Here is a 27098-nt window from a genome sequence, read left to right on the forward strand (position 1 = left end):
CCTGTTATATCTTTATCCATTGGTCTTCATCTGTGCTCTGTTTTTCTCGGTCTGTCTCAGCAGGGCATATGCAGTGCAACACTAACATCTTCTATCTCAACTTCTCAAAGCAACAGGAACAAAACACAATACAATGTAATATACACCCATATAAAAATAAATCAATCGCAAACATGGAAAGATACATCTCATATATACAATATATCCCTATATAAAATAGCTTTTATGTACATATAGACAAAAGACAACAATAAAATAATTGTACTGTACAATATACACCTGAACAGTTAAGACAGGTGAGAGGTACTGAAGTGTATGGCTTGATTGGGAAAACTTTGAAATATTTACAGACATTTTTAACTTTACACCTTTTACATGTTGACAACTTCCCTGGAATGAAAAGGCATAGAGACAACCCCATACTTCCCTGTTTGTTTTCAATCAATTAAACAAGGTTAATATTTTAACAACTGGTCCACGGTGAGAATCAACCCTCAAGTTGCACAACCAAATGCAATTGCAGCTCTAGTTTTATGGCATTTAATAGAAGCCGGGTGTGCAAGTCTTACAAAAGGCCGTCAAGATGTCAGTCACAAAAGATCTTGTATCAAATAGATTAAATAGGGAATGGTAACACCACTTATTTTGAAGTTTGTCATGCCCAGGAAGACCCAGACCTTCTGTTGTTCTCCATGAAAGGATCAACCAGTTACGGACATTCACTTCGCTTTCACAAGAAATAGAGACAAACGTACTCCAGTGTGTAATCACAGACTGCTCTGTTTCAGAGCTGACATTTAGTTCATGAGTACTTAAGGCTTACTCATGAAATATTTTATTTTCAGGAAGCTGAACTGTGTCATGAGTAAAGTCATAGATCATTCCCCAAAGAAGTTCTTCAGTAGTGTTCTTGTAATGTTTCAGCACATCATAGAAATCCCTTCAACGGTGACCAGCTGACCAGTGGTGGGGTCATATGTCCCAGCCAGGTAGTAGAGGTCTGGGGAGGAACTGTTCGGCTTTTGACTCCGAGTCAGACACTCATACTCCTCCCTGCTCATTACCCGGCATTTATGAGAGATTGTCTGGACATCATTCTCATCTTCATGACATGACTGGTAAAGGGCATGCTGGATAGAAAACCGACATAGTTAGCTTCAAAACAGTATTCATCACAAGTGGAAAGAAAACGGTAATTGAAAAGTTTTGTATTTTACAAAAAATTCATGCAACATAACCCACCTTGCCATCTCGAAGCCTCTTGCCTAGTTTGGTCTCCTCGGGGTGGTAGAACCACTTGACTTTGACTACCATTCTTGAGGTCCAAGTTTCCCAAAAGTTTTCAATTTGGCCTACGTATGGAAGGTTAGGGCGTCCAGCCGAGAGAAACACAGCACAGTCTCCAACTCTGACAGTGTCTCTGCCTCGCACAATGGCCTTGTAGAAAAGCTTCCGGGCCTTGCCCTTTAGCCCTCGTCTCTGTGGAAAACCAAACAGTTTGACCATCCATCTTTGATCATAATGATTACTGAAATTTCTTGCTTTGAAGAATGAAAGAATGAGTTGTGAATCTTTATGGAGTGATGTAATGTGTGACGTTAAAGGATGAACAAGCAATTTTCACCTGCGTAGGATTTCCTGACCATCGCCACATTTGGCGGCCTGGAAGAAACGCAGACATCTTGGGCCTTGGAATATATGAAATGTCATCTGGAAGCATCCTTGGTTTTTTCATTAGTTCCTTAGTTGGTTTGGAAATAGAAGTCATACATTCTTTTCTCTTTAAGGACTTGTTGGACAGTTGGTCAGCTCCTTTGATGCTTGAAACAGCCACAGCTTTGGCCACAAAGGAGTGCTGTTGGGACCGTGAAGAAGTGGAGGGTTCAGATGACTGTATGAGCCCCGGGTGGGAAGACAAGCAACTTTGCAGCATCAATGCAGAACTCTCCTCGTCGTCTGAGCTGTACGATGAATCGTTGTCAGATGAGCAAAGGCTGGAGCTTGAAAGAGAGCCTGAAGAGGAGGAGCTTGAAGAACCAGACGAGGATGAGGAGACAGAAAGACGAGAATGAAAACATCCATCCATTCTTACACCTCCTGTGGCTGCAGTCAGTGCAGCCCGCCTCCTCTCTTCCTCTTCCTCTTCATCATCTAGATCAGAATAGGAAGTATGACACTCTCTGTGAGAGCTAAAGCCCAAATCACTATATTTCTCCTGGCGCAGAGAAGTGGAGGGCTTTCTTTGTGGTGTGGTGCCTTTTAGGAGAAGTTCCACTCTGGAGGAACCTCCCTTTTTGTTGTCTTTAACCAACAGGACTGGATGTGAGTATGCCTCGGTTTTAGGCATGCCACTCACACTGGAATATTCACCTCTCAACAGCAGCGCCTTGCTGTTCTTTGTCTTGGGAGACGTTACCCCTTCATGATCTAATTTGACCAGAAACTCTTGTTCAGACTTCTTGCTCCTTGGTGTTACCAGTTCATCTTGTCTACGCTTTTCACTATACATGCTGCTCTTGGAGCCAAGAGATAAACCCGACCCTGCGCCTGTAGACTGGGTGCAGAAGGAGTAGCCATTTGCAATGCTTCTAAAGGAATCTACTTCAAAGGAGCTGCTGCTGAAAAGGCTTTTGGCTGGGAGCGATGCCATTGACTGGTTCTGAGGCAGCAAGAATAGGGCATCGTCCTTCCCTCTCAAGGTCTTCTTTGGTGCCCCGTTGAACTGAAACAGATTGTCAGAGGATCTTTTCCGGGTGTTAGCCAGTGAACTCCAACCCAAGAATGTCTGAGTATTTTTGTTGGCATTTTCAGCCAGCTGCTGTTTTTGTTTTTTCCCAGAACCTTTTGGCCTTCCTAGAATGTGAAACAATTACATACAGTATGTATTAGCAATATTTCCTATTTAATAGTAGATTTATACCTACAGAATTATCTATATTTTAATCCCCAATGCACATGCATATTCTATAGAAAAGTGTAAAAACCAAGATATTTTTATGAAAGACAATGTCGTTGAAAAACATTACTCATCGTAAACACCTATTTTCATCAGATAAGATGTTTCTATGAGATTCTTTTCTGAAATGAATTCTCACCTGGCCTTCTTTTGATAACAGTCAGGTTTTGGGTGTTGGTTGTAGAACTGGCTGAGCTGAGTCTGTCTGAAGACCTGTCAATGACAGGTGCCTGCTCCAGACTTGAACTTTTCTTAGCTGTTACTCCACTCGGTACAAGCAGGGAAGGAGTAAACTCACCACCTTAAAGAGAAATTTTAGAAGACCGTTAGCTTTTAGTTATTTAGAAACAAGAAAACCAACGGTGCCCAATTACACAGATGGAAGACACTTACACTGAATCTGGTAGCCTGGAGGCAGGAGTCGAATGTTTGGGAGAGAAATTTTCCCTCTATCTCCATCATCAAACTCAACCATCACTCCACTTGGTTTCCCCTCATCGGATGAACCCCCTGAATGAGACACAAATGCTGTTTAATGCTTGCTAAAAAGTAATTATAGTAGTCTCTCAGTACTTTGCGGTTCGACTTTCGCGGAATCGCTCTTTTGCGGTTTTTCAAAGTAAGATTGTACACAAGACAAAAAATTGTACAGAACACATGAATGTCAACTTTAATATTACTCATATGATTGGGATAGTATGGGATACTGTACAGTAAAAAGTTCTTTAGACAAGCGCTGCCATTTTGTAGTTTTCTCTCAATAAGCCTACACAGTATCCCCACTCATAAAGACTACATTTCCCAGAAGCCAACATTGCCCCGACCAGAAGTCCCATTTCTTCCTGCTGAAATGGAGGTAAAGTTTAAATCTGATTAGAAAAAGTTTGGTTCTTAATCATACAGTGACTTCGGCACCCAGCAGATGCCGAAAGCCACACGGAACCCACTGGGAACCAGAGCAGAACTGGAGCAGAACCGGACCTCCAGACTAATCGGTGAATCTGAGAGCTGCCAGCTGGCCCACGAAGACTTCTGAGTGGGGACATGCCGCCGTAGGTCTGGCGTTCTCTCTGGAGCCCACCAGGACCTTTTTTCATTCAGATTTGGACTCAATCGGACCACCGAAAGTCCGGCTTTAGTAAAATTCAGTAGCTACATATATGTATGTTGTTAAAATTACATAGGTTTAATAATTTAAAACATTGCAAGAGTGTGGGAAGGGTTTTTAAAGCCTTAAAATATATATCAATACTAAAATAAATGTAACATCCCTACTTTGCAGATTTTCACTTATTGTGTGTGGGTGTGTGGGGGGGGGGGGGGGATCTGGGACGTAACCTCTGCATTAAACAAGAGACTACTGTATTTTCATGTGGCTGTTGATAATTGACCTCACCTCTGCGAACGTAACCTGGATAAAGGCAGCGTGAGCGCTCACTCCAGTAAGCACAAACCCTGGTCCCTTCACTAAGTAAAGTCTCAGACTCTGGTCGTATATCCAGAACCTGGAAGCCAGACCAAAACATAATTAAGATTCATTACAGATTGCATACAATGCACCCATACAAAGTCATGCACACACAGAGATATCCAAACAGTGTACGAGCAACGGAGCATTGTGAATGGGCAGCCACAGTGCCACGTTTCCAAGCAGCACTTATCTCATGCCAAAGTGCCAGTCAGAGCTGAAAAGAACGGAAGCCATGATGCAGTAAATCCTGACTTGCTGAGTAATACTAAAGAGGGTCTGAATGGAGGGCTTGTGATTGCAGGTTGCCAGATCCTCCCTCCAACAATACAGGCAGCCCCAGCATCCGCTGCTCACTGGGGGCCCTTTCAGGTTGCTTTCATTTACTGTTGCCATGGCGAGGGACCTTTTGGACTAATTTAAAGATGCTAATATGGATGTATGGCATAATTAGATGCAGCTGCTCTGTAATGTGTGTTTAAGTTAGGGACATTTTTTTTTACCACAGTCATGTAAAAATGCCAAGAGTGTTCGAAAACTATTATGTGAGAAAGATTTATGAAACTGCTTTGATCAAATGAGCACAGGTTAGCTTGATGAGCCAAAGAGATTAGTGGTGAGGCAGAAAGTAAAACAATTAGGTTGTTGGGGGTGGGGGAGAAGGAGCTTGTACTGAATCTGAACACTGGAATTTAAATTCAGTAACATTAGAAAAACATGTACAATACCAAATAGAAAAAAAAAGTACTTGTACAATTTAAAAGAATGTAAAAAATTTGTTACACTGCCTTTTTTGTAGCTGCTTGTTTAAGCACTTTGAATTGCCTCTGCAGTTGAAAAGTATGATATAAATAAAGTTATGTTAGGTTGAGTAGAACAAGCATCTGCAAAAAAGATGGATTGCCCCTGCTCAAAAACACTTCTGTAATCTACAGTTAACGGACAGTTTGTTGCAGCCTCCACATAAGCAAATTAAAACATCTATCATGCAAAGTCAAGACTCATGAATATCAGTCAGAAATACTGCCTTGTTCTTTAATAATTGGACCAATTTTAAATGGACTTTGGTTAATATGAAAATGACATTGTGGTCTGATTAAAATTATAATTAAGAACGTGAAGAATGCTTTACAAACTACAAATACTTCTAGACTAAAGAAAGAAAGGAGCAGCTCATTGGTTGTAAGCACTCATCTTAAACATCATCATTCATAATGGTGCAATGGGGCATGGAAACCTGTATGTCTATAAAGGCACCACCAGTATCTGAAGCAAATGTCAGCCTTTGGATTATATATATATATATATATATATATATATATATATATATATATATATATATATATACAGTAAATACTAAAATAACCTACTACTACTATTCATACTTCGTAGTTTTTCAATGATCGCAGGGCTTCAGGGTACGAATCCCCTGTGATACGTAAGGGACTACTGTGGATATTTTCAAAAAATGTGAAAACCTATAAACACTTTTTAGATTTTCTCACAACATTGTTTTAATGCAAATCAAGCTTTCACTATAAACGACACAAGATGTCTTGTTTTCTTGTCCTTACTGTTGCATTACATTTTTATTTGACTGAATTGTGAAGCACTTTGTTCCACTTCTGCTGTTTTTATGTGCTACATAAATAGATTGACATTGACAGTAATGTCTAAATGAAAATTTTAGGAGTATGTTGCAGATCTCCCTGTGACTTAAAGTGAAAAAGCCATGCTTCTCATCTAAAATGTGTGTTTCCAAAGTACGCTTGCCCAAATAAGATATAAAACTGATGCTTTATGCTGTATGGCTTCTAGAGGAATATGAACAGAAAACCAGTCGGGTAAAGTTCCTGCACGGTTACTGTGACTTTTAAACAGCCTTCCCTTATTTGAATTAGAGCAAATGCAATTGATCCAAAGTGCAAACATGCCGGTTAAACTTTACTCTTCATTCTAGGCTCATCCTGTTTGGACACTAATGTGTGTGCAAACATAAAATCCTTTGTCCTGTTTGGCAATAATAAAAAGCTATTACCAGTTGGGAACGATGTGGGCATGAAAAAACTGCTTTAGGTGACCCTGTGCACAAAGACTAACATCCTTCCTTTTACTCAGTGCCTTCTGCTATAAACATTGGTTCCACTGGAAACAGCATAGGTCGACATTTCAACAAATTTCCGCTCCTTTTATGCTAATTAGGCGCTGAGTTTAGACACTAAAAAAACTTAATGTTTCCTTTTTTTTTTTTAAACATGAATGGATCCAGGTGTTGGTTGATCCTGAGTTTTGTTTAATTCTCACAGTGACTCACTCACATAAACCTTAAGGTTCTGTCTTACTTACAAGTTTATATAAGGCTAACGTTTTATAGGGGGAACAGAACTGGCGTGGCCAAACAAGAGACAGCTTTCTAGACTTGTACAGCAGCGAGGTAAACTTACAGCTTGCTTCAACAGCTGCTCCAGTGAATATATTCTTGGTCGGTTTCCTCTCTCACCATCAATAGTAACACTAAAGCTAGAAGATAAAATGGAGCAGAAAGAGAAAAAAATAGATATGGTTATTTCTGAAGCTTGAAATATGCACAACTGGCTCCCGTGTCAGATGTTACTCCCACTTTACTGTTGCCTGAGTCAGATAAGAGATATCGATATTAAGAGCTTGGTATGAGTTGAGGCTTTTTTATGCAGGGAAGTAAAAGACTCAACTGAAGATAAATGACTCCTGATGATGACTTCTGGTCCTTTTATACTAAATTCTTGTTTTTGTGATTGCACTTTTAGAAACTTGAAAGGTTGCAATAGTCTCTGGGATGACTCATGAACTCAATTTATTTTATTTTTTGCTGAATGTCTTCAGAAAAAAAAGACCATTTGATCAAGTATTAGTGTGTTTTGCACACTTGAACAATAACCGAAACGAACGGGAAACAGAAAATTAAAATAAGAACTTTGCCGTAAGGCTGGAGGAAACCACGGTTGAGTTTTCAATTCAACAAAAACAACAGATTTAAAAGCTGCAACAGATTTCACTTACATGTCGGGCATCTCCAGAGTGTGGACCCTAGCAGCATAAAGCAGCTCCTCCTCCTTCGAGATCAGCACTTTAAGTCCATCACATAGGAGCTCTTTGGTCAAAACGCAGTTGGGAACTGCACAGGAAGGAGCAGACACCAAAATAAAATCTCAGACATTACCAAAAACACTCTTCTACTTTAAGCTTTGGTAAAGCATCATCCAGGTTGAACTTTTCTTACATTTGGGGCTTTTCTTGTGTGACAGTCTGTGGTCCTCATCCTCCTCTGAGAAGCTGCTGCCGTCCATCTGAAAGCCCTCGTCAGCAGCAAAGCTCTCCAGGAGACGACTCACTGCCCGTCCAAACGGCTGCTGCATTTACCAGATAGGACAGGAAAACAAATAAATGAGCTCAGAGCAAAATAATTGGCTTTACAAAATGATGACACCCACTACTAAGCATCAAAGTGTTTGCACATCTTACCTGTTGGTCCTTGCTGGTTTGTCCCCGGATTCCCTCCTCGCCCAGTAAAGATGAGGCTCCGACTGACCAGCAACTTTTCCTCTGGTAAAGTCAGCAGAATAACCAGAATGAGATGTGAGAACGTGTGTCCAAGTAGTCAATATGTAACAACAGCAACAACAAGAGAAGCAGAACAATGTACAGCGTGCGCATGCTTCCAAATAAATCATAGATCTAATCAAACAAGTGTAAGAACTGTTTTTCTAAGAATCAATTCCAGATTCCCATTAAACGCCTTTGGTGATGTTATTTTAAGGGGGTTAATTTTGTATGGTTGCTTTATTTGAGGACAGATTCTTCAAAAAGTTGGCTTTTTTTTAATTAATAAATATTTAGTTTAGCTGCTGGAGAAAATAAAAGCTGCATCAATGGTTGGTTTTAGTGCTAAGACAGTAGTCCCTTGCTCTATTGTGGTTTTTCAAAATATGATTGAATGTGACACACAATTGGCAGATGGATGGATGAGGCGCACGATCGGCATGGATTTTTTATTTTAAATAAATTAAATTAAAATATTTAGCACCAGTGTGCAGCCCAAGCTGCAGGAGAAGCTTCCTCCTGCAGCTGATCAGCTGATCTCAGCTCTGCAGTGGCGAAGTGGGCGTGGCCAAGAGCGGCAAGTGGCAGAGCGCAGTAGAGGCAAAGAACTGAAATCATGGCATTCTGTGCTCTTTTAGAGCATTTAGAGTTTAGAAAAAATATATATATCCTAAAATAAACTACTACTTACTACTTGTACTATTATTCCTACTTAGCAGTTTTTCACTTATCGCATGGCTTCAGGGTACAGGGCCCCATGATAAACAAGGGACTACCTTAATTCTACCTGCAATTCTACCTTGGTTATGGTTCCTCTTAACATGGTGTTCTTGCGCGTGGCCCTCTTCAACCTCTCACTGGTTGTTGGGAAGGTGGCCATTCCGATGCTCCTTCTGTACCGGGTGCCTCTTGTCCCGAGGCTGCCCCACCTGGATTCCTTCGACCTGGGTCCACATGCTCTTCTAGCTCCTTCAGGCCGTTGGTGGTGTTTGACAGTAGCCAAGCTCAACTTACAGGTAGGTTTCTTCCTGACTTTGACTTCCCCCTCTGCTACAGAGAGAATCTGGGATCCTGTAGACATACAAATGTAGACTATATTTAACAGAAGGTATGGAGATGGAGGAAACGAACAACGTTGATGTTGTCGACTTATTAACAGACAGCCTCACCATACAGCTCCTGTCTCTGTTTTTTGTTTCTGGCTTTCTGGTTCGCCTCCAGCTTTACGACAGACGAAGGACTGGGGCCTGTCATGGAGGAACTCGACGTGATGTCTCTGGGAAGTTTGGCTCTGTAATCTTGACCTTCATCGGTCTCATAACTGCCTTCCTCCTCTTCATCATCTGAATGGTAAGAGCAAACAACACAATACAAATTAGGCAATTTCATTTCATCTCAGCTCATTAAACCTATTCCTTTAAGTCATTATTAATAGAAAACCTTATTTAATTTATAGTACACTCAAGTCATTTCCTAGGCACCTCATTATTATGTGTGTAAATAGTTATGGAGTTGATGCATGAAGTGTTTAGCCTTGGTGGTATTTCCTGGAGTGAAACTACATGTTACTGTGAGCGAGAGTGCTTCGAGTCAGAACTGGTTTGTGTGTGTGTGTGTGTGTGTGTGTGTGTGTGTGTGTCGCGGCAGCTCTTTGACCCAGTCTGCAAGTCTCCAGGGCTGTCAAAGCCCCTCACAGCCAAGTGTCCACAGCTGTGGCTGTACATCCATTCCAGACCAATCACTGAGGTGTTGGGTGTCCATGAACACTCAGGTCTGTTACAAGACATTCATAATCACCTCCTAATCCATCTTTGCTTGGTTTTTAAGTGATGTACAAATTGTAAAAATTAAATCTGAATTTGTAGGTCAGTAAGTTTACACAGTATGAAACCTGTTCATGACTCGTCATTTCAATCATTGAGATTTTGTGTTTCTTTTTCATTTTTATGCATGAAATGTTTTGTATGCACTGCACCACTTAGATTTTTTTTTTTTTAGTATTTTAATGGGTTTTTGGAAAAGTTATTTAAGCAAAAATGAATTTTTTTTTTTTTTAAATGATGATTATGCACAAGAGTAAACACATTATAGCTAGGCAAATACTGAATATATGTTTAAATTTACTCGCTCAAATATTTGTAGGCACACACAGAAATGTGATAAACTACTAGGAGTGCTTTTTATTAGATTAAAGCCTTCTACCTAAAATGTTTGTTTTGTTCCTGGATCAAAAATCATAACTCATTTTCCTTCTTCAGCCAAACCTATTGATGGGATTTTTTTTTAGCTTTTAAAAGCGTACATTTCTCCATGTCTTACTACAACAGTTTCAAATCTTTACTTGATGGGTGAAAACATGTAAACATGCTGACAATAACTATAGATCAGGGATATTCAACTGGCGGTCTGCGAGCCATTTCCGGCCCGCGGGTGACTTCAATCCGGCCCACTTCATTAAAAAAATAAAATAAAATTTTGGGGTTCTGTTTATTGCATTTGTGACTCAATGCAATAAAATAAACACATTTCATTGTAGACTTTGGTTTATTTACATAATGATTTTAATCACTGGACGTCCGGCCTCCGAGCTGTTGGCTTTCAGAAGCTGTGGCCCCCTGAGCAGTTTTGTTGAATAGCCCTGCTATCGATCTTTAAATGATGTGTCCAGTTTTACTGCTTGTGTCATGCCCAAGTCTATTCACTGCCTCACCTTGATCAAAAGAGTCACTTTCAGCAGAAGAGCTTTGCTCATCCTTCATTGATGCTGTCCTCCGACCACGTTGGCTTTTTGTTTTTGTCCGACTCCGTTGGGAGGAACCTTGTGTCAAAGTGTTGGATGCTTTTTTACTTCCATGCATCTGTCCAGTCCAGCTTTCTTGGAGAACACTGTCCACACTGGCTGCTGAGCAGTTAAAACAAATATTGTTGAAAAGGAGCACATACAGTTAGTGAAACATTTAGCAATGTAAAACTATAAAAGGACAATCGGTACAGGGAGTGTAGTGCATACCTGTATCGCTTTGTGCCTCCGACTCTCGCCTGGATTCGGCTTTGACCGCAACCTGGCTTCTGTGTCCATGCTTGGGGTTGGAGCTGCAAGGTGAACCTTCCATGTCCCTGGGGCCTGTTCCTGAGAGATTCCTTTTAACCTGGGCTTTCTGTTTGAGCTGAGCCACATCGCCAGCCAGCTTGGAGCTTAGCACACCGTGAACACTGCTTTTTTTGCAGCTCTGTGCTTTTAACTGCAACAACAAAGACACATGAGAGAGAAAGCCAGTTACACTCTTGGTTACAAAAGCTTCAGAATGTCAGCCCCCTCATTTGCACATACGCATGGAGAGTGGGGGGAATAAAGAATAGTAGAAGCCACAATGAACGCGATATTAATATGGAGAGCCGCGGATTTGACTCCTGAGGGTAGCACCTAATTAGAAATAGTGTGCAACAAAGGAACATATCAAATGCAATGAAACAAAGAGTGGCCTCTTTCATTTAGGTTTCACAGAAGACAAAAAAGAGCAGGACGAGAGGACTCTGACCTGTGTGCTGCTGAGATGCTCAAAGCCTTGACTGGACGGCCTTTTCTTCCTTCTCTGGGTGTCTCCGCCTCCTCCTAAATCCTCAGGCGACAAGCCGAGCCCCATCCCCATCGACCTGTCAATTTAAAAACAAGCATTTATCATAGAAAAACAGTGGTTTAAAAGAAAAAAAGAAAAGAAAGGTAGCTTATTGTAAGATAAAAACTGTCGAGTCGCCTCCCTCTGGGCACTAGTAACTTTTTTCTGTGCTACAGAAAAGGCACAAGGAGAGATCAGTGTCTGAGGCTTGGATGGTTTGAGGGCAGGGTGGTATAAGAGGCATTAATGCTTCATCAAAGGAGTAAGATTGCTGCATGTTGGAGGCTACTGTGAATGTTTTGAAGGTTATGCAGTTGTATTCGGCCATATAGTTTTCTTTAAGTTGCCTTTTTATATAACCATGGCACAATCTTTCCCCTGCTCTGAGCAGCATCGTAGGCCAACCACTGACACAGTGCCTCTCTATTTTGTGGGGGAAGGGGGATTCTAGGTCATAAAAGCAGCTAATTAACCGAACTGATTAGTATAGTTAGCTTGGAAGGAGTAATCTCCCTTATACACACACAAAAAAGAAAACAAAAATCAAAGCAATACTACAAAGCAACGCAGTCCTTGTGGGAATAAAGCATGCACGCATAAAAGCAAACAATGTTTGTATAAATGCTCCCGCAGCTGCATCACGACCTCTGCAGAAGCTGGAAGTCTTGAATGGATCTCACCCAACGCAGAGATACACATACAGGGGGTTAAGTAAAGTAAAATATGGAAAGAGATGGTGAATAGTTGGAGTGTTCACTTTTAGCTTCCACCTGAGCAAAACTGGATGTTTAAAGTGGCAGGTATAAGTTTTTATAGATGTGCAACACAACAAGAAGGTAACCCTGTTAGTGTACAAATTAAAAAAAATATATATATCACAGACTAACGAAGCAACCTTAAAGGCTAAAATTGAAAAATGTAGACATATTTTCTGTCTGCACATCAGAAACACTGTGTAGTTCACTGTATTCTGACATGTACAAATACCCACCTCCACCTATTCTGTGCAGTTCACTGCAGTGGCCCTGCCTGCTACCTTTTCATTTGGTTGTCATCGTCACCCAGCATCAGCATCCACTATCTGATCAGTGGTTGCTTAGCGAGAGGGCAAGGGTACAATAGGTGGAGGCAGAGTGGAAGTGACATAGCAGAGGAGCAGCTGGGAACACAGTGGACTGTTGCCCAGAAACCACAGCAAGAAACAAGTGAAAATAGAAGCTAGAGGAAAAGGAAATGGAAATGCCACAAGGTGACATGTGATGTCTTGAGTATCTCCAAACCCTGATCGCAAGACTAATTAAAACCTGTTAGAACCCTATTTCACCAAAAATAAAAAAAGTTTCCTTCCATTCTGTTCTTCTATGAATGTTTTTCCTATTATTCTTTCTAGACACGCATGTCAATGCAAGCTTATCGCTTATCTTTTATTTGCCTAGACTCTATTGATTTGTCCTGTAGACCCTTGATGACCCTGTACAACCATGAAACCAAAGGTTGGTCAAAGTTATTCTGCTGACAGATTACATTCATCCTCCCTCAAGTCTCTTTAAACCAATTCCAGTTAAGCTCAAATAAATACCTAAAAAAATAGAGATTTTTTTTAATCACAAGAAGATTGTACATCAATTTTAAATACCAACGGACACAAATTATAGATAATACTGTTAAACCAGGGCTTAATTAATTAGTATTCTTCCTAAAATGGTTCATTAGCTCTCCCATTTTCTGTTTATGCCAATGTGAGGTTTTCCCTCAACACCAGTGGAAAAGACAGATTTATCCTGTTATATAGTGATACTCACTTGACTTTTCTTTGGCCTTCAGTTGAGGACACTGGACCTAAGGTGAGGGTGGGTTTCCGCTTCCTCGGCCGTCCAGGCCCTCGTCGTGCAGGGCTGCGAGGAGTTTCTTCCTTCCTACATAACCCAGATGATGTAAACGCATAAGAAGATGGCAGCTCATACCTCACTTTTTTTTTAACTTGAAGGTAATAGAATTACCTCTAAAAGTAAAAGCACATGTTTTAGTTTTTATTAGTTTTGATATTTTAGACAGCAAAAATGTGGAATAAAGCCATGCTCACTGATGATCATGCTTCCTTTGAAGTTTGGCCAGCTCTTTTTGCTTCTCTTTGTAGCGACGCTGGATCTCCGCTAACTTCACACGCATTGCCAGCTCAGGACCGTCCATTGTTTCCATGCTAACTTTGGCTGGGCACACCTGGAGCATGCACAGTTTTAAAATTACAAAGCTAATATGAAAAGAAAATTAATAAAATACTGGGACAAACTTGACCTTTACTGGGCATTTGATCCAATAATTTAAATAACGAGTTATTAGACATCGTATGTGAAGAGAATAGTTCTAATCTTACTGGTTCGTTGCGAGGTGTCCAGCTGCATTTTCTGCGTAAATTGAGAATCCTACGAGCTGGAAAGTGTCGCTCTGAACCAACTCCGCTGCTTTCCCGGGATCCCAACTCCAAGGTACGGGCTGTAGCCAAGGTAGCAAGGCTTTGGAGATCAAACAGGAGCAGCTCTTCTTCTGGCAGGAAACAAAACAGAATACTAATTAAAAATAACACAATACTTTATTGCACAATAAAGATCTTTGAGAGATGAGCACAGACACATTCCTCAACATGTGCTTTAAAACATATATCACAATAAAAAAAAGATATGAGGATGTTTTTGCACGTCTGCTTTTAGCTTCAAAACCTGCATGTAAGGAACACCATTTTCAAAGCCATCTTGTAAAGTTGCAGGTAAATGGCAAGTAAGATAGTTTGTAGGAAAGCTGTGTGCTGTGAGTTATTATAAAGAGGCAGTAGAATATAATTACAGAGGTCATATCAATGTGAACTCGCCAGATGCTGCTATATCTGTGGCCATCTGGGCCGAAAACTTCCAATGTAGTCTCTCTGCCTTTGACATCTTGACTGTCTGCCATTAATAGACTGAGCTATAGACCAAGTAACACAGATCACAGCTTAGAAATATGACATTCTGTTTACTAAGTAACACTGTCTTACATCTCATCACAAATAAATAAATAAAAAACACAGATTCTTCTCACTTTGCATAGCACTTGTTTTGGTAAAGACTATTGTTGTGACTAAACTGACATGTGTCACTTTCTTCAGCTATCAACAGCATCACATCATGAAGACAACATCACTTATTCTGGCATCAGATGATGCTCTTTTTATAGAACCCTCTTGTGGGAGCAGTTAAATGCATTAGGAGGCCGTGGTAAACACAAAACATCCTTTTGCATGACTGAAAAAAAAACATATGGTGCTTTGAAAAGAGAGAAAGCTTTTAAAGGCACTTTAAACAATAGAGTCTCATTAGCCAGGCAATGCTCCAGGGTGCTGAAGACATGCACTGCAGTTGTGATTGCACACCAACTTTTGATAGCATGTTGTTTGAAATGGAAGGAAACAAATTGCAGGGTCTCATTTTGGTTTAAGTGTTTGTGCACGTGTATGGATCAAACAGCTGCAGAATGGAGAAACAATAGCATGGAATACTTTACTGGACCTGACAGAAAAGTACAGTAGTCCCTTGTTTATCATGGGGGATCCATACCCTGAAGACCCGCAATAAGTGAAAAACCACAAAGTAGGAATATTAGTACAAGTAGTAAGTAGTAGTTTATTTAAGTATTTATATATTAAATCATTTTAAACCTTTCCCACACTCTTGCAATATTCTAAAAAACAATGTTTCTAAACTCTAAACGCTCTAAAAGAGCACAGAATGTCATGATTTCAGCTCCCTGCCTCCTCTGCTCTTTGCCACCTGCAAGCGCTTTTGGCCACGCCCACTTCTCCGTTCTGCACGGTGAACAGCTGGTCAGCTGCAGCAGGAAGTATATCCTGCAGTATGGGCTGCACAATGGTGCAGGAGGAAGTTTTTCTGCTGCTCTGGGCTGCACAAATGTCCAGCAGGTGCTAAATAATTTAAATAATTTATTTTAGATAAAAATTCCATGCCAATCATGCAGCTCATCCATCAATTAGCCAACTGTGTGTCATGTCCAATCTTATTTTGAAAAACCGCAATAGAGCGAATCTGCGATAAATGAACTGCGAAGTAGCGAGGGACTACTGTATTTTTAAAAAATCAACCTGTTCTACATATTTTCTTCTCCTGCATCTTTTAGAGCAGCCTTTAAGACATGCTATGGAGGAGCAACCACAGGCAGGAAGTGAAGGCAATCTCTCTGGGGTTAAGTTATATTTCCCAAAGGTTCTTCAAAAACAGTATGAAAAGACGAGTATCTGGGAGAATAACTCAGACCAACAAAGGGAAGGAGTTTGTCTCAGTGGATGGAGAAAAAGGATGGAAAATATATAAAAGAATCCCATTTAACTTGTTGGAGTGAGATGCTGTATGTCTGTCAACATGTGTGTGCTGTGAAAGACCCACTGCCGCTCACCCTGGCTTTTCCCATAGCTGTGCTTCATCTGCTGCAATTCCAAATCTGCAAGCTCACTCAGAAGCTCCATACCCTGGTTGGCGGTGCATTGGGATGGCACAGATGATGGCGTGCTGTAAGGGTACAAGGGAAATGGGGGTACATCTGTGCAAAAAGCAGCAGCAATCAGCAGCTCCAGACTCCAGTAACATGGCACAAGAGGCTTGTGGGGTACAGTAACGGATTCCTCACTTGGGCTGCAGGCAGAAATCGAGGCAGGAGAAAGACACAGAAAGTCCACTGAGGCAGCATCAGGAGCCGTCGTGTTCTCATGCTGGGATTCTGTATCCTTTGGTGCCTCTGGGTGTAGGCACAGCGACTCCGCAGCAGCGGGAGAAGCTGGGTCAAGCTCTATGATGGCAGACAACTCTGGCTCTTGTTCTCCAGGCATGTTGACATTTTGATCATACCCCACCTGACCGTCCCCACCCACTGCCTTATCATCATCTTCCTCATCTAAAGTAATGACAGTTGCCAGCCCATTCCTTTCCTCTGTTGAAAGGGGAACCAAATGGGAAGCGGTCTCACACACTGAATTCTCAGTGGAGGGGCATACTAGCACATCCTCATCTTCAGCTGAGCCCTCTTCACCTGCCTCCTTTTCTCCAGGCACATAGTTGGCTGCTGACATGGTTGTGACCTCCGCCTCCTCCCTCTGTTCCAAAACTCCCTCAGCTAATCTTTCCTCCTCTTCTGGCTCCACTTCCTTAAGTGGGAGTGTCACTGGGAGGGGCATGACTGCCACTTGGCAGTCTAACTCCTCCCCTAGGCTGGCAAGAGATGGAGGAGCATGCTCAGCTGGTTCCGCTTGGATTGCTTCCAAGTCAGCTGGCTCAGCCAGTCGAACATCCTGCGGGGAGGGTCCGCTCCTGTAGCTCAGGGCAATAGGTGGGTAGGTGTATCCAGGAGGCAAGTCTGAAACAGAAAGAATAATTATAGTAATGGAATCATTAATAGTCTAAATAAAATTTCCAATTAAAAAATAAATAAAAAATCACTTATAATTCAAAGCATGTTTAACTATTGAGAGCCTTTATATTTAAAAGACATGCCAAAAAAGGTACAAATCCAACTCTAAACCTAAAAACTTTCTGACTGATTGTATGACAGAAGCCATCGTCACTCTACGGTTTCAAGATGATTGCAAAGACTGGCTGTGTTGCACAACAATGCTTACACATAAACATTGTAGGACCTTTGGAGTGCCTGCAATGCCATAGGTTTAAATGAACTGCTGCTGCCTACGCCACCCTCCGTTTGAAACATACATACCAATTCCTTGTCATTTCAAAATAAAACGCCGTATCAATCAAGTTTAAACCCTCATTCCACTTTAATCGTTTCACACATAACACCAACGCAGGGAGAAGGCATTTCAGGCTTGGTTGAAAGTGTTGTGTGAAACGGACCAGACAAGAAACTGGGGAAGGTAAAAGAGTAGTACTCGCCTTGATCTCTCAGCAGGAGGTATATATGTGTGTGTGTGTCGTTTTTAAAGAGGGTCAGACCTTTGGTTTTAACAGGCAGTCTAATAATTTCTCTGGCATGTGAGAAATGTTAGCCGGACATTATTAATGATCAAAAAGTGTAGTAAGGGCCTGTGAGGTGAAAGCCACAACAGTTGTTACCAAAGTAACAGTATTTTAAAGTACCAGGCATGGCCAGGTACGTTTTTACTCATCCTTGAGTTTAATCACTTGAACACTTGCCAGAAAAGCCACTTACAATTTCTATAGCAACAATAGCTGAAATATAAAATCACTCAAGAGTGACAATTCTAGCTACATAGATAGTATATCCTGGTTTCCCTTTCCAGCTCTTAGCCTATCAATGAGTTAGACTTATTTTACTTAATATATGATACCTATAGTCTCCCCACCATCACAGACATCTACACCTCCAGATGCAGGAAGAGGGCCACCTGCATCATGAAGGACCCCACTCACCCAGCACACACACTTTTTGCCCCGCTCCCCTCAAGCAGGAGGCTGAGGTACATTAAATGTAGAGCCACAAGACTGAGGAACAGCTTCTACCCTGAAGCTGTTAGACTCATGAATCCCTAACCAGGATAATCACTATGAAAAAAAATCACATCATGCTGCTGATGTATTTCATACTGCTTTTCGGCGTATTGTTTTTGTACTACTAGTGCTTAGCGTATTTTTAGTCTAACGTTTTTCTGAGTTCATATCTTAGAACTTATTACTGTTTTTCGTTTGTATTTTATACTTTGTTGGATGTAACTGGGACCCTGTGTACACAATTTCGTTCCACCACATGTACCACATGTGGTGCGTATGACAAAAAAAGAAACTGACTATCAGTATGACAGGTATCTTATTGTTCTAGATATTTCTCAAACTAAAATTACTGCACACATTGCATCAAAGGCAGCTGAAAAACTGGAAGACTATTTTCCATATTTACCAGGCTCCAGAGACTCTGGGTAATCTTGCGGGGCCTGTCCCTTGCCTCTCTTGTCTTGGGAATCAGCAGCTTTGAGCAACTGTGGTGGGGCAGGGCTGATTGCAGGAGAATGAGGGGCAGCTGCCACAGGACTGGGAGCAGGGCAGGGTGTTGACGGAGTGCTTCTGGGATGTTGGCGCAGCGAGGGAGACTGGTAACAAGGGGACAAGTGAGTGACGCAGGGCCCAGGGGGTGAGGCGTTTCTCTGCGGAGGGTTGTAAGAGTAGGCCTTGGCAGGTTTAGATGTTCTTGGCTCTGAAATTAGTTCTTCTAGTTCATTTGATGGCTCGTCTGGTCTTTTCTGTATCTGGCACATCAAAAACAAATGTTATTTTTTTTTATTTCTATCATAAGGTGGGTTTTTTTGGACAGATCTGTTGCCTTGATAATCACCTGTTGATTGTGAGTGGCTTGGTGTTGCATGTTGTGTTCAGCTCTGTGCTGCTGCTGCTGCTGAGGCTGAGACTGCAGCTGCTGCGAGTGGTGACTCTGGTGCTGATGCTGGAGCTGTTGGTGCTGCTGAAAAGCGTACAGCTCTTGTTGCCGTAGAAACTGAGAACGGGAGTACACAGCGGGGTGTTGCATGTGGGAGGGTGGGCCCCGCGCACCATACACAGGGGGCCACAGCCCTTGCTGCTCCATCACATCTAATGAGAAAAGGAAGAACACATTCAGCCAAAAACTTTTTTTTTTTTTCACTTTTGATTTATGCATCATCACTCTGTGCAACACATTGGAATACATTAGTGAACAGAAAACTGCATATCTATCATTATATACCTCCCAGACAACTACTCTAAAACAGCAAAAAAACATTAGGGATCATTTAAAAACTATCATATTCACATTTCATAGCAACATTTATCCTTTCAAAGAGTAAGTTTGAAGTTCATTGAGCAATAGCTTCCCCCAGGCAGCAAAAAAAAAAAAAAAAAAAAAAAAAAATCCCACACTCTCCTCTGATCTAAACAGAAAGCAGTTTTTGAAAGACTACTTTGAGAATTTAGGAATGCTGGAAAAAAAATTAGTAAGGCCGATGTGAAATGAGACCAGATGATAATGCTGCAGATTGATTAGAGGTCAAAGTCTTTGCTGGGAATAGATGTGCGTCATTGAAGTACTTAGTTAGCACTGGCTAAACTGAAGGAGTGCCATCAGAAAACCAAGTTCCCATATCAAAGAACATGTGTGTTCAAATTATTTGGATTTATGAACATCTAGAACTCTAGTCTATTCTTTTTTCCAATTCTTCATTTTACTTTATTGTGTGCTTTCTGTAAATGGTGACATGCAAATCTATTCTCTCCTCTTGATATACACCCAAACTTGGATAGAAATATGTTTCCTAAAAGGGACGGAGGGCAGATTATGTGGATAGACTTTCATAAAACTGCTGTTGAATGCAGACAGAACTGTAGAATGATCAAGACAAATAGATTAAGTTGTGCTGTCTGTTAACTGAATGAGTCTAAACCAATTTTTAAAAGTTTACCACACTTTAACTTTCACTCCCCTACTATGATCGTCTTTTGTGAAGCACCAATAGCTTTATATGAACTCTAATGATCTGAAAAACTACTGCTGTGGGGAGTATCTGCTGGAGTTCAGGGAGTATTTGAATTGCGTCTCTATGAACAAAGGAGAGTGATGTTTGTTACCAACATTAGCAAAATACATTGGATTAGCAATAATTCATCCATGTTAAGTTAAAATATTTTATACCAAGGTGATGTGTTGCAGGGTGGGCAGGAGGCTCAGAGGGAAGGACCACCAGCTGAGCTGAGGGGTCCTGAGGCAGAGGAAGGACTGGCTGCAAAGGGCCTGGCATAGCTGAGGAAAAACCTGGAGGCAGATTCTGATGCAGGGTTGTATGACCTATGCCTGCTTTACAAAAACAATTTTCAGAAAGATTACGAACACTTTGAACACAAGAAAAGCTTGGATAGCATAATTTTAGCATCTGTTTTCAAAAGTATCTTCTTACCATAAGAGTGTCCAGTCATCCAGAGGGATGGACTTCCAGTTCTTGGCATCCAATGATGATGAGCAGAATGTGCAGCAGGATCTCCTAACTGGCCGGACTGGAGTGAAGTCCTCCCAGGGACCATGAGATGAGAGGTAAGGTCACCATGGCAACTGGTGGATTGGTGGATCCTTGCAAATTCCACTCTTTCTTTATTGTCCCTGTCATTGTGATGTGACAACGATACAGTTACAACCAGCAGATGTTTATTTTGTGTTATATTTTTTCTATGATAATAGTGTAAATGCTCATTAAGCATTCACACTATTAACAACAAAGTCCATGCTCACCAACTCATTCACACTAGCTCATCACTAACTCACAGAAGCTCATTCACACTATTGTGATCCATTTTTCTTCCGTACATTTTTTTGGCACGATGCTCATCCCACAGTTTTCAAGCTATTTCAACAAATCCTATATCAAAACGTTCAACTCTTTCAGGACAATCCTGCTATTGACTTTTGGTATTGGTGAAACTTTGGCTTTTTTGAAATATTTAGTATTTTCTGCCATTTTTATTCCTCATAGAAAATGAATTGAGCTCATTTTACATCCTTCAAATCCTTAGATCTGTTTACAGCCTTTTACTGCTCCTTTCATATTTTATTCAGGATCAGCTTCTTTCAGCTTCCTTGTGCAAATTTAAACTTTTTTCAGCTACTTTCAGCTAATTTCAGTTGTGCTCTTTCAGATTCTAACTACAACATTTTTTGTGCTTCTTCTAACTTCTTTCTGATAATTTCAGCTTGTTAAGTTCCTTGCAGCTTATTATGCAAGTTTCAGCTTTTTCTGCTATTTCAGCTACTATTTAGCTTATTTTGTTGCTAATTTCAGCTTTTTATGCTCTTTTCGGCTTTTTCTGCTAGTTTCATCTTTTTCCTATTTTAGCTACTATTTAGCAGTTTTTGTGTTAAATTTAAGTTTTTCAGCCAATTCCACATTGTTTGAACTCATTTCAGGTTCTTCCACTTCCTTCTGGTAGTTTAAGCTTCTTTCTGCCTTTTCAGATACTTCTCAGCTATTTTATTTTGTCAATTTACTTTTTTTTTTGCTAATTTCTGCTTATTTAAACCTAATTCAGCAAATATGTGTTCTTTCTGCTTTCTTCTGCTAACTTAGACTTGTTCTTCAATTTTGGCTACATTTCAGCATGGTTTTAGGTAATTTCAGCTGCTTTTCAGTTCTTGAGCAATAAGCATTCACACTGCATTTTCCCAGGAAATGCAATTTCTCTAGTTTAGAATGAGTTTGGCATTGGGCTACATTTGTTCACCTGATGTATGCATCTCTGTCTCGGTCCAAGCAAGTGAGGCCCATTTGCTCCTCACTCATCCTCTTCCTTTCCTCCTCGGTGGGATCTGAGGGATACATGGAGCGGGGCAGTCCTGTTGGATGAACATTATGTGAACCATCAACTTTTCTTTGTTGTCTCATGGGGAATCTCTTGTAGCAAGCAGATCCATTTTATGTGTCTGCTTTTAATAGTGAGGAAAAATTACGATTAAGTGCTGATTAATTAACACATTTTGGCAAATGCATTTCTTTAGCCCATTTATCAGCACAGAAAATGTAAAAAACCCAAAAATTGGTTTCAGCACAAACTGTCTCTTAAACTCTTTGATGTAGACATCTATATATGTCACATTAGAATGTTATAATGAAAAGTTTAGATATTTGAAGGACAAATGTGTTACTCATAGTATTTATCCAGTTCATGATTAAAGCATAACTCAGACATCAGTAGGCAAAGTATACTCTGCACAAGGTGCATGTGTATCAAAGAGCCAACACAGAGACACACAACCATGTATGGTCAATCGTACACCTCAAGTGAATTTAGAATTATTTGTGACACCAACATGCACGGTTTTGTGAGAAAGCCAGACAGAGAAAACATGCAATCCTGTTGTGATAACAGTGATAACTACACTTCTAAGTGGCCCTTGCCAGAAATATTTGGGCAAATAATAGCACATAATTGTTGGTTTTATTTGTGATGGTTGGTTTTGTGTCTTGTGTTATTGTAACTCTAATATCCGTTTTTGCAGATTTATTATTTTTTACAAGCTTTGAGACTACAACAAATCAAATCTGAATATTTTAAACTGGTATTTATTTTATAAAATTCTTATGCATTAATTGGAAAATAAAATTTTCTTTAATTACGAGAAAATATGCTAATCATTACAAATATTTTCAGACAATAGGGGTTTATTTTTTCTGCTATATTTTCCTAATTTAATTTGTGTCTGCATGTGGTCACTGCATGTTCGTTGATACGTTAAAGGTGTTTAAGTTTTTCTTACCTTTCACAGTATTTTGTACTCGACCCTGACGGCTGTTGGGATGACTGTCTGCTGAGCGACATGGAGGTTCCCTTTGTCTGGCTACTGCCACAGCAATTCCCACTGGTGGCTGCCGCACCTCACTCTCCCCGTGACCAGTGTCCCCCATTTCTCGACTCCGTCCACTGTAATCTGGGCGTTCATTGTCAGTTAGACCCTTCCTTGAAGGTAGAGTCTGTTTGTTGCCTTGAAGGGCACAGCTACCCCCTGATGGACCTGATTTGAGACTTCCCAGACCACCAAATGGTGTTTTCTGAGAGAGGAGCAGTGGCTGTTGCTGGTTGCTGTATTTTAGCAGGCTTTTCATGGCACTGCTTTCACCCTGAGTTGGACCTTGGGGATCAGGTTGCTGCTGTTGTTGCTGACTGAGTGGAGGTGCAGTTTGGGGCTGTGGAGGAGGAAGATTCATCCCTGGCTGCTGCTGCTGCTGCTGAGGGTGTTGTCCAGTAGAGCTCCCAAGCTCCATGTAAGACTTCCTCTGCTCTTCCTCGGAATGTGACATATGATGGGGAGGCCTCATGTTCCAGGGTGGAACTGAGGGTTGCTGGTGGTGGTGCTGCCCACTGCTGTTGCTGTATCCATAAGGAGACATGTCCATCTTACCTTTAAGCTCTTGAGAGTTACTCTGGTTTAGCTCAGCAGGGGATTGAGAATCTGGAACCGGTCGGCTATGCTGCTGGTGGCGAATCCTGGCTACCTTTTGACCATCTCTCTGTAAAGAACAGCTACCTCCAGGACCATGGGCTGTTCCAGTCCCGCTGTGTTGCCCCATGTTTTTACTTCCAAGTGGGGAAGAGTTAGGTGGGGGTCCTTGATGAGAACAATCTCTATAAGGAGAAGTGTTGACAGAATGAGGTACAGAATTCCCAGCCTTTGGTCCCTGGGACAAGGAAGATCTGAACACATCTAAATCCACACCACTGTTGATGCAATCAGCACTCCGTGATCGTACAACCAGGTGCTGTTGTTGAGAATGTGTTGTCTTTTGTTGTTGTTGGGGTAGTGGAGGAAGTTGTGATGGCTGAACATGTTGATGATGGGACTGCATCCAATCTAGAGCTTTCTCTGCCTTTCTATACGAGTGCAGCTGTTGCTGTTTTCTGTGCCAGCTATTATGGTGCCCACCTCCAGCACTCTTTTCAATTGCTTTGTCCTTGGTATTTCCACCTCCTCCTCCACAACCCATACCCTGGCAGTCAAGACTTCCAAGCTGGAATGGTCCACTAGACTTGTCTCCAATGTCTGCCACAGATGGTACAAATGTTGGACCAGTGACTTTAGATTCCCGCCCCACATTGATTGTACCCCTCTCTTGTGAAGCAGGGTTGGCTAAAGGAGCAGGTGGGGGAGGGCAGAAAAAGTCTGGATGATGGTGTGTATGATGGGAATGATGAGGATGATGCGGATGACTGGGGTGGAGCTGAAGGCAATGGAAGCCTCCTGGGTGAGGGTGTGCATGAGGGTGAGCATGAGGATGGGGATGGGTGTGCGCCCCTCCAGTAGCAGAGCCCATGTGTAAGGGTGGGGGTACAGAGTAGGGTAGGGAGTGGTGAAGTGGTGCTGGACCCCGTTCCAGACAGTCAGAAGGTTGTTCACTGATTCTCATCTCCCCACTTATCCCTTCTTTGGTGCAGCGACTACTACCATTACAACCCATATGTCTGCCCTGGTTCACCACCCCTTCCCCCATATTCCGAAGTGCTGTGCCGTCTCCACCACAGCTGGACATTGAGACTTTCGTCCCTGTTGCAGATCCTGCATCTCCATTTTGCATCTTTCCATTGTGCAAGCAGGCACTAAGGGGTTTTCCTGTAGTCTGAGAGTGCTCCTTGCTATACTCCATTGTGAGTGATGCTTTGTGCCTCTCTAGAGCCCGACTATTAACATCTTCTAATGGCAGCAGGTGCTCTAGATAGTGAGGCTGTTGCTGATGAGTGTGGGAATGGTGGTGGTGGGTGGTCTGGGGTGTCTGGTGGCTGTGGTGCTGCTGTTGTTGCTGTCGTTCTTTAGTCTCTTGTTTGCTACTGGACCTCTCTTTGTCCTTGACTGGTACCACTCCCCTGTCCACAGACCCTTCTTTAAGACCCTTGTGTACGCCTGTCCCTAATCCAGGATCCCTGTCTCTGCTGCAGGACCCCTGAGAGTGTCCTGAACCTGTCCTGGACATTGGTGGCAGGCTGTGATTGGCTGAGATGAGAGATGGCTGGGATGGAAGACCCCGCAGATAGAAGTTCTCTACAAAAAAAGGAATGCAGATCAGAAGAAATGTACTTGCATTTATTAAATACTTTAAAATCAATATATCTTGTTAAAATGATCATACTATTTAACCTTTATTTAGACACATAAATCCCATTGAGCCTCGGGGACTCATTTACAAGAGAGACCTGATTATGTAGGTTTAATAGATTTAACTCTCATTTCTATACATTTATTTCTCATTCATCTCACCTTTTTGCGTATCATAGAAACGGTGCTGCCCATAAAGAACACCGCCGTTGGCATGGTGATCTAAGTGGCTCATTGGGAGGAACGTATGGGCCAGACTCCCCGAAAACCGAGGATATCCTGGACCTTGGATAAAGAGAAGGAGGGGTTCATAAGACATGAAAACAGCCACTGACTGGGGTGTCGGTTTTTGAGGTAATCCTTTGGGCCTGGTGCAGCTGGTGGTGTTCATAAGCAAATAAGTACTGGCTTTGCCTCTAATGTTTGCTTTTCCTGGCTGATTTTACAATACAGATAATTAAAGAAAAGCTCAGGGATTGGTGTAATATGACATTGGTCTTTGAGACATATGGCTTATTATTCATCTCCCTGTGAAACCCAGCAGTGGCATCTACACCCACATGAAAGGAGAGATGAAAATGGATTTGATGCTTGTGTTTAAGTGAACAGAGCTAAATGGCTAAACTTGGTGACCTAGTTAAGAAGTAAAAGGACATTTGGATGTTGGGTCTGTAAGCCAGTACACCTGGGTACATTACATCAAGTCCATCTGAAGGACATTTACACCAAAACCATTTTTTTTGAAAGACACTGAAAAACACAAAGGACTTTTGAGAATGGAGGAAAAATAAAATACGGACTGAGATGAAAGCCCATTGCAATATTAGGACAAGCATCACTATGACAACACACATTCACAGCAATAACCATAGCCTCTAAACACATAAGTGCAAATTAAATTGTCCTGTCTATACTACTTCAAAAATATTTTACCCACAAGATATTTGTTTAAAATCTACAGAAAAAACCTTCTGCAGCTACCATTATGCAAACAAAGATCCACAATAAGGCCGTGATGCTACAGACAAGCAAACATCTAGCCATCCATTTTCTTTATCCACTTTTTCCCTTGAGTCAAAGGATGCCCATCTCCAGCGGTCATTTTGCGAGAGGCAAGGTACACCCTGGACAATGTGGTCCATCACAGGACCACCTAGAGACAAACAACAGTTCACATTTTCATTCATGCCACAGATGTATAGCCAGGAGGCAAACCTGTGATCTTCTTGTTATGTGGCAACAGCACTAACCACTGTTCCACAATGCTGCCCTCAAGCAAACATTTAAAAATCAAATCCAATTGTAGAAAGAAAAACTCACTGAGCTTTAAAGTATCATTTTTTAATATTTCCCACCTACCAGTACACAAGAATTTGTGTGACCTCAGAGTCCAGTTATAGATCCTAGGTAATTCACATTTCCTTTTCCCCAGTTTTGCATCCATCGCACCCCACATTCTTATTTTCCAGCCCAAGAAACAGATAAAAGATGGAGTGGAGGAACAAGAAGAGGCAGTGGGGTGTGAGGTTGTAATTAGGTCTAACTCTGTACAAAAATAAGAATGACAAACATATTTTTCTTGGCAAGCTTGTGACCTAATCCAGGACGACACTGTTGGAGTTCCCTTGGCTTTGTGTGTATATGTGCAGCACCTTGATTCTTTCCCCTCCAGCTCTGTGTTGAACTTCTCACTTTCTCCTAGTGGAACAATGCAGCTGGTGCTGTGAGACAGCTCATGGGAGGGAGGAGTGTTGTGGTGGGCTTAATGACCTTGTCTCATTGAGGCCTCTGCATCCTCCAATCTTAATTAATGAAATGCATGATGAGAGGGCAAACAGCCCTGCAATAACGCAGGAGGTGCTGGTTT

General features: G+C 41.5%; 1 protein-coding gene across 1 annotated transcript in view; it reads right to left on the reverse strand.

Moving 5' to 3' along the window:
- Window positions 1-887: 887 nt before the first annotated feature.
- LOC119421682 (BAH and coiled-coil domain-containing protein 1) overlaps window positions 888-27098 on the reverse strand; it is a 77399-nt gene continuing 51188 nt past the window's right edge. The window contains exons 4-29 of the mRNA XM_037689029.1: window positions 25394-25516; window positions 22904-25177; window positions 21871-21982; window positions 20556-20755; window positions 20294-20452; window positions 18965-19218; window positions 18533-18878; window positions 16064-17017; window positions 13995-14164; window positions 13704-13840; window positions 13423-13536; window positions 11543-11657; window positions 11014-11245; window positions 10714-10905; window positions 9173-9346; window positions 8803-9074; window positions 7926-8006; window positions 7684-7813; window positions 7464-7578; window positions 6869-6944; window positions 4353-4461; window positions 3350-3466; window positions 3096-3257; window positions 1625-2853; window positions 1243-1479; window positions 888-1130 (exon numbers count right to left, since the gene is read on the reverse strand). Coding sequence (XP_037544957.1) covers window positions 921-1130; window positions 1243-1479; window positions 1625-2853; window positions 3096-3257; window positions 3350-3466; window positions 4353-4461; window positions 6869-6944; window positions 7464-7578; window positions 7684-7813; window positions 7926-8006; window positions 8803-9074; window positions 9173-9346; window positions 10714-10905; window positions 11014-11245; window positions 11543-11657; window positions 13423-13536; window positions 13704-13840; window positions 13995-14164; window positions 16064-17017; window positions 18533-18878; window positions 18965-19218; window positions 20294-20452; window positions 20556-20755; window positions 21871-21982; window positions 22904-25177; window positions 25394-25516 — 8294 coding nt within the window. The 3' untranslated portion in view covers window positions 888-920. The remainder of the gene's footprint in view (window positions 1131-1242; window positions 1480-1624; window positions 2854-3095; window positions 3258-3349; window positions 3467-4352; window positions 4462-6868; window positions 6945-7463; window positions 7579-7683; window positions 7814-7925; window positions 8007-8802; window positions 9075-9172; window positions 9347-10713; window positions 10906-11013; window positions 11246-11542; window positions 11658-13422; window positions 13537-13703; window positions 13841-13994; window positions 14165-16063; window positions 17018-18532; window positions 18879-18964; window positions 19219-20293; window positions 20453-20555; window positions 20756-21870; window positions 21983-22903; window positions 25178-25393; window positions 25517-27098) is intronic.

This window comes from Nematolebias whitei, chromosome 15 (assembly GCF_014905685.2).
Source record: "Nematolebias whitei isolate Nwh7 chromosome 15, NemWhi1, whole genome shotgun sequence".
Lineage (NCBI taxonomy): Eukaryota > Metazoa > Chordata > Actinopteri > Cyprinodontiformes > Rivulidae > Nematolebias > Nematolebias whitei.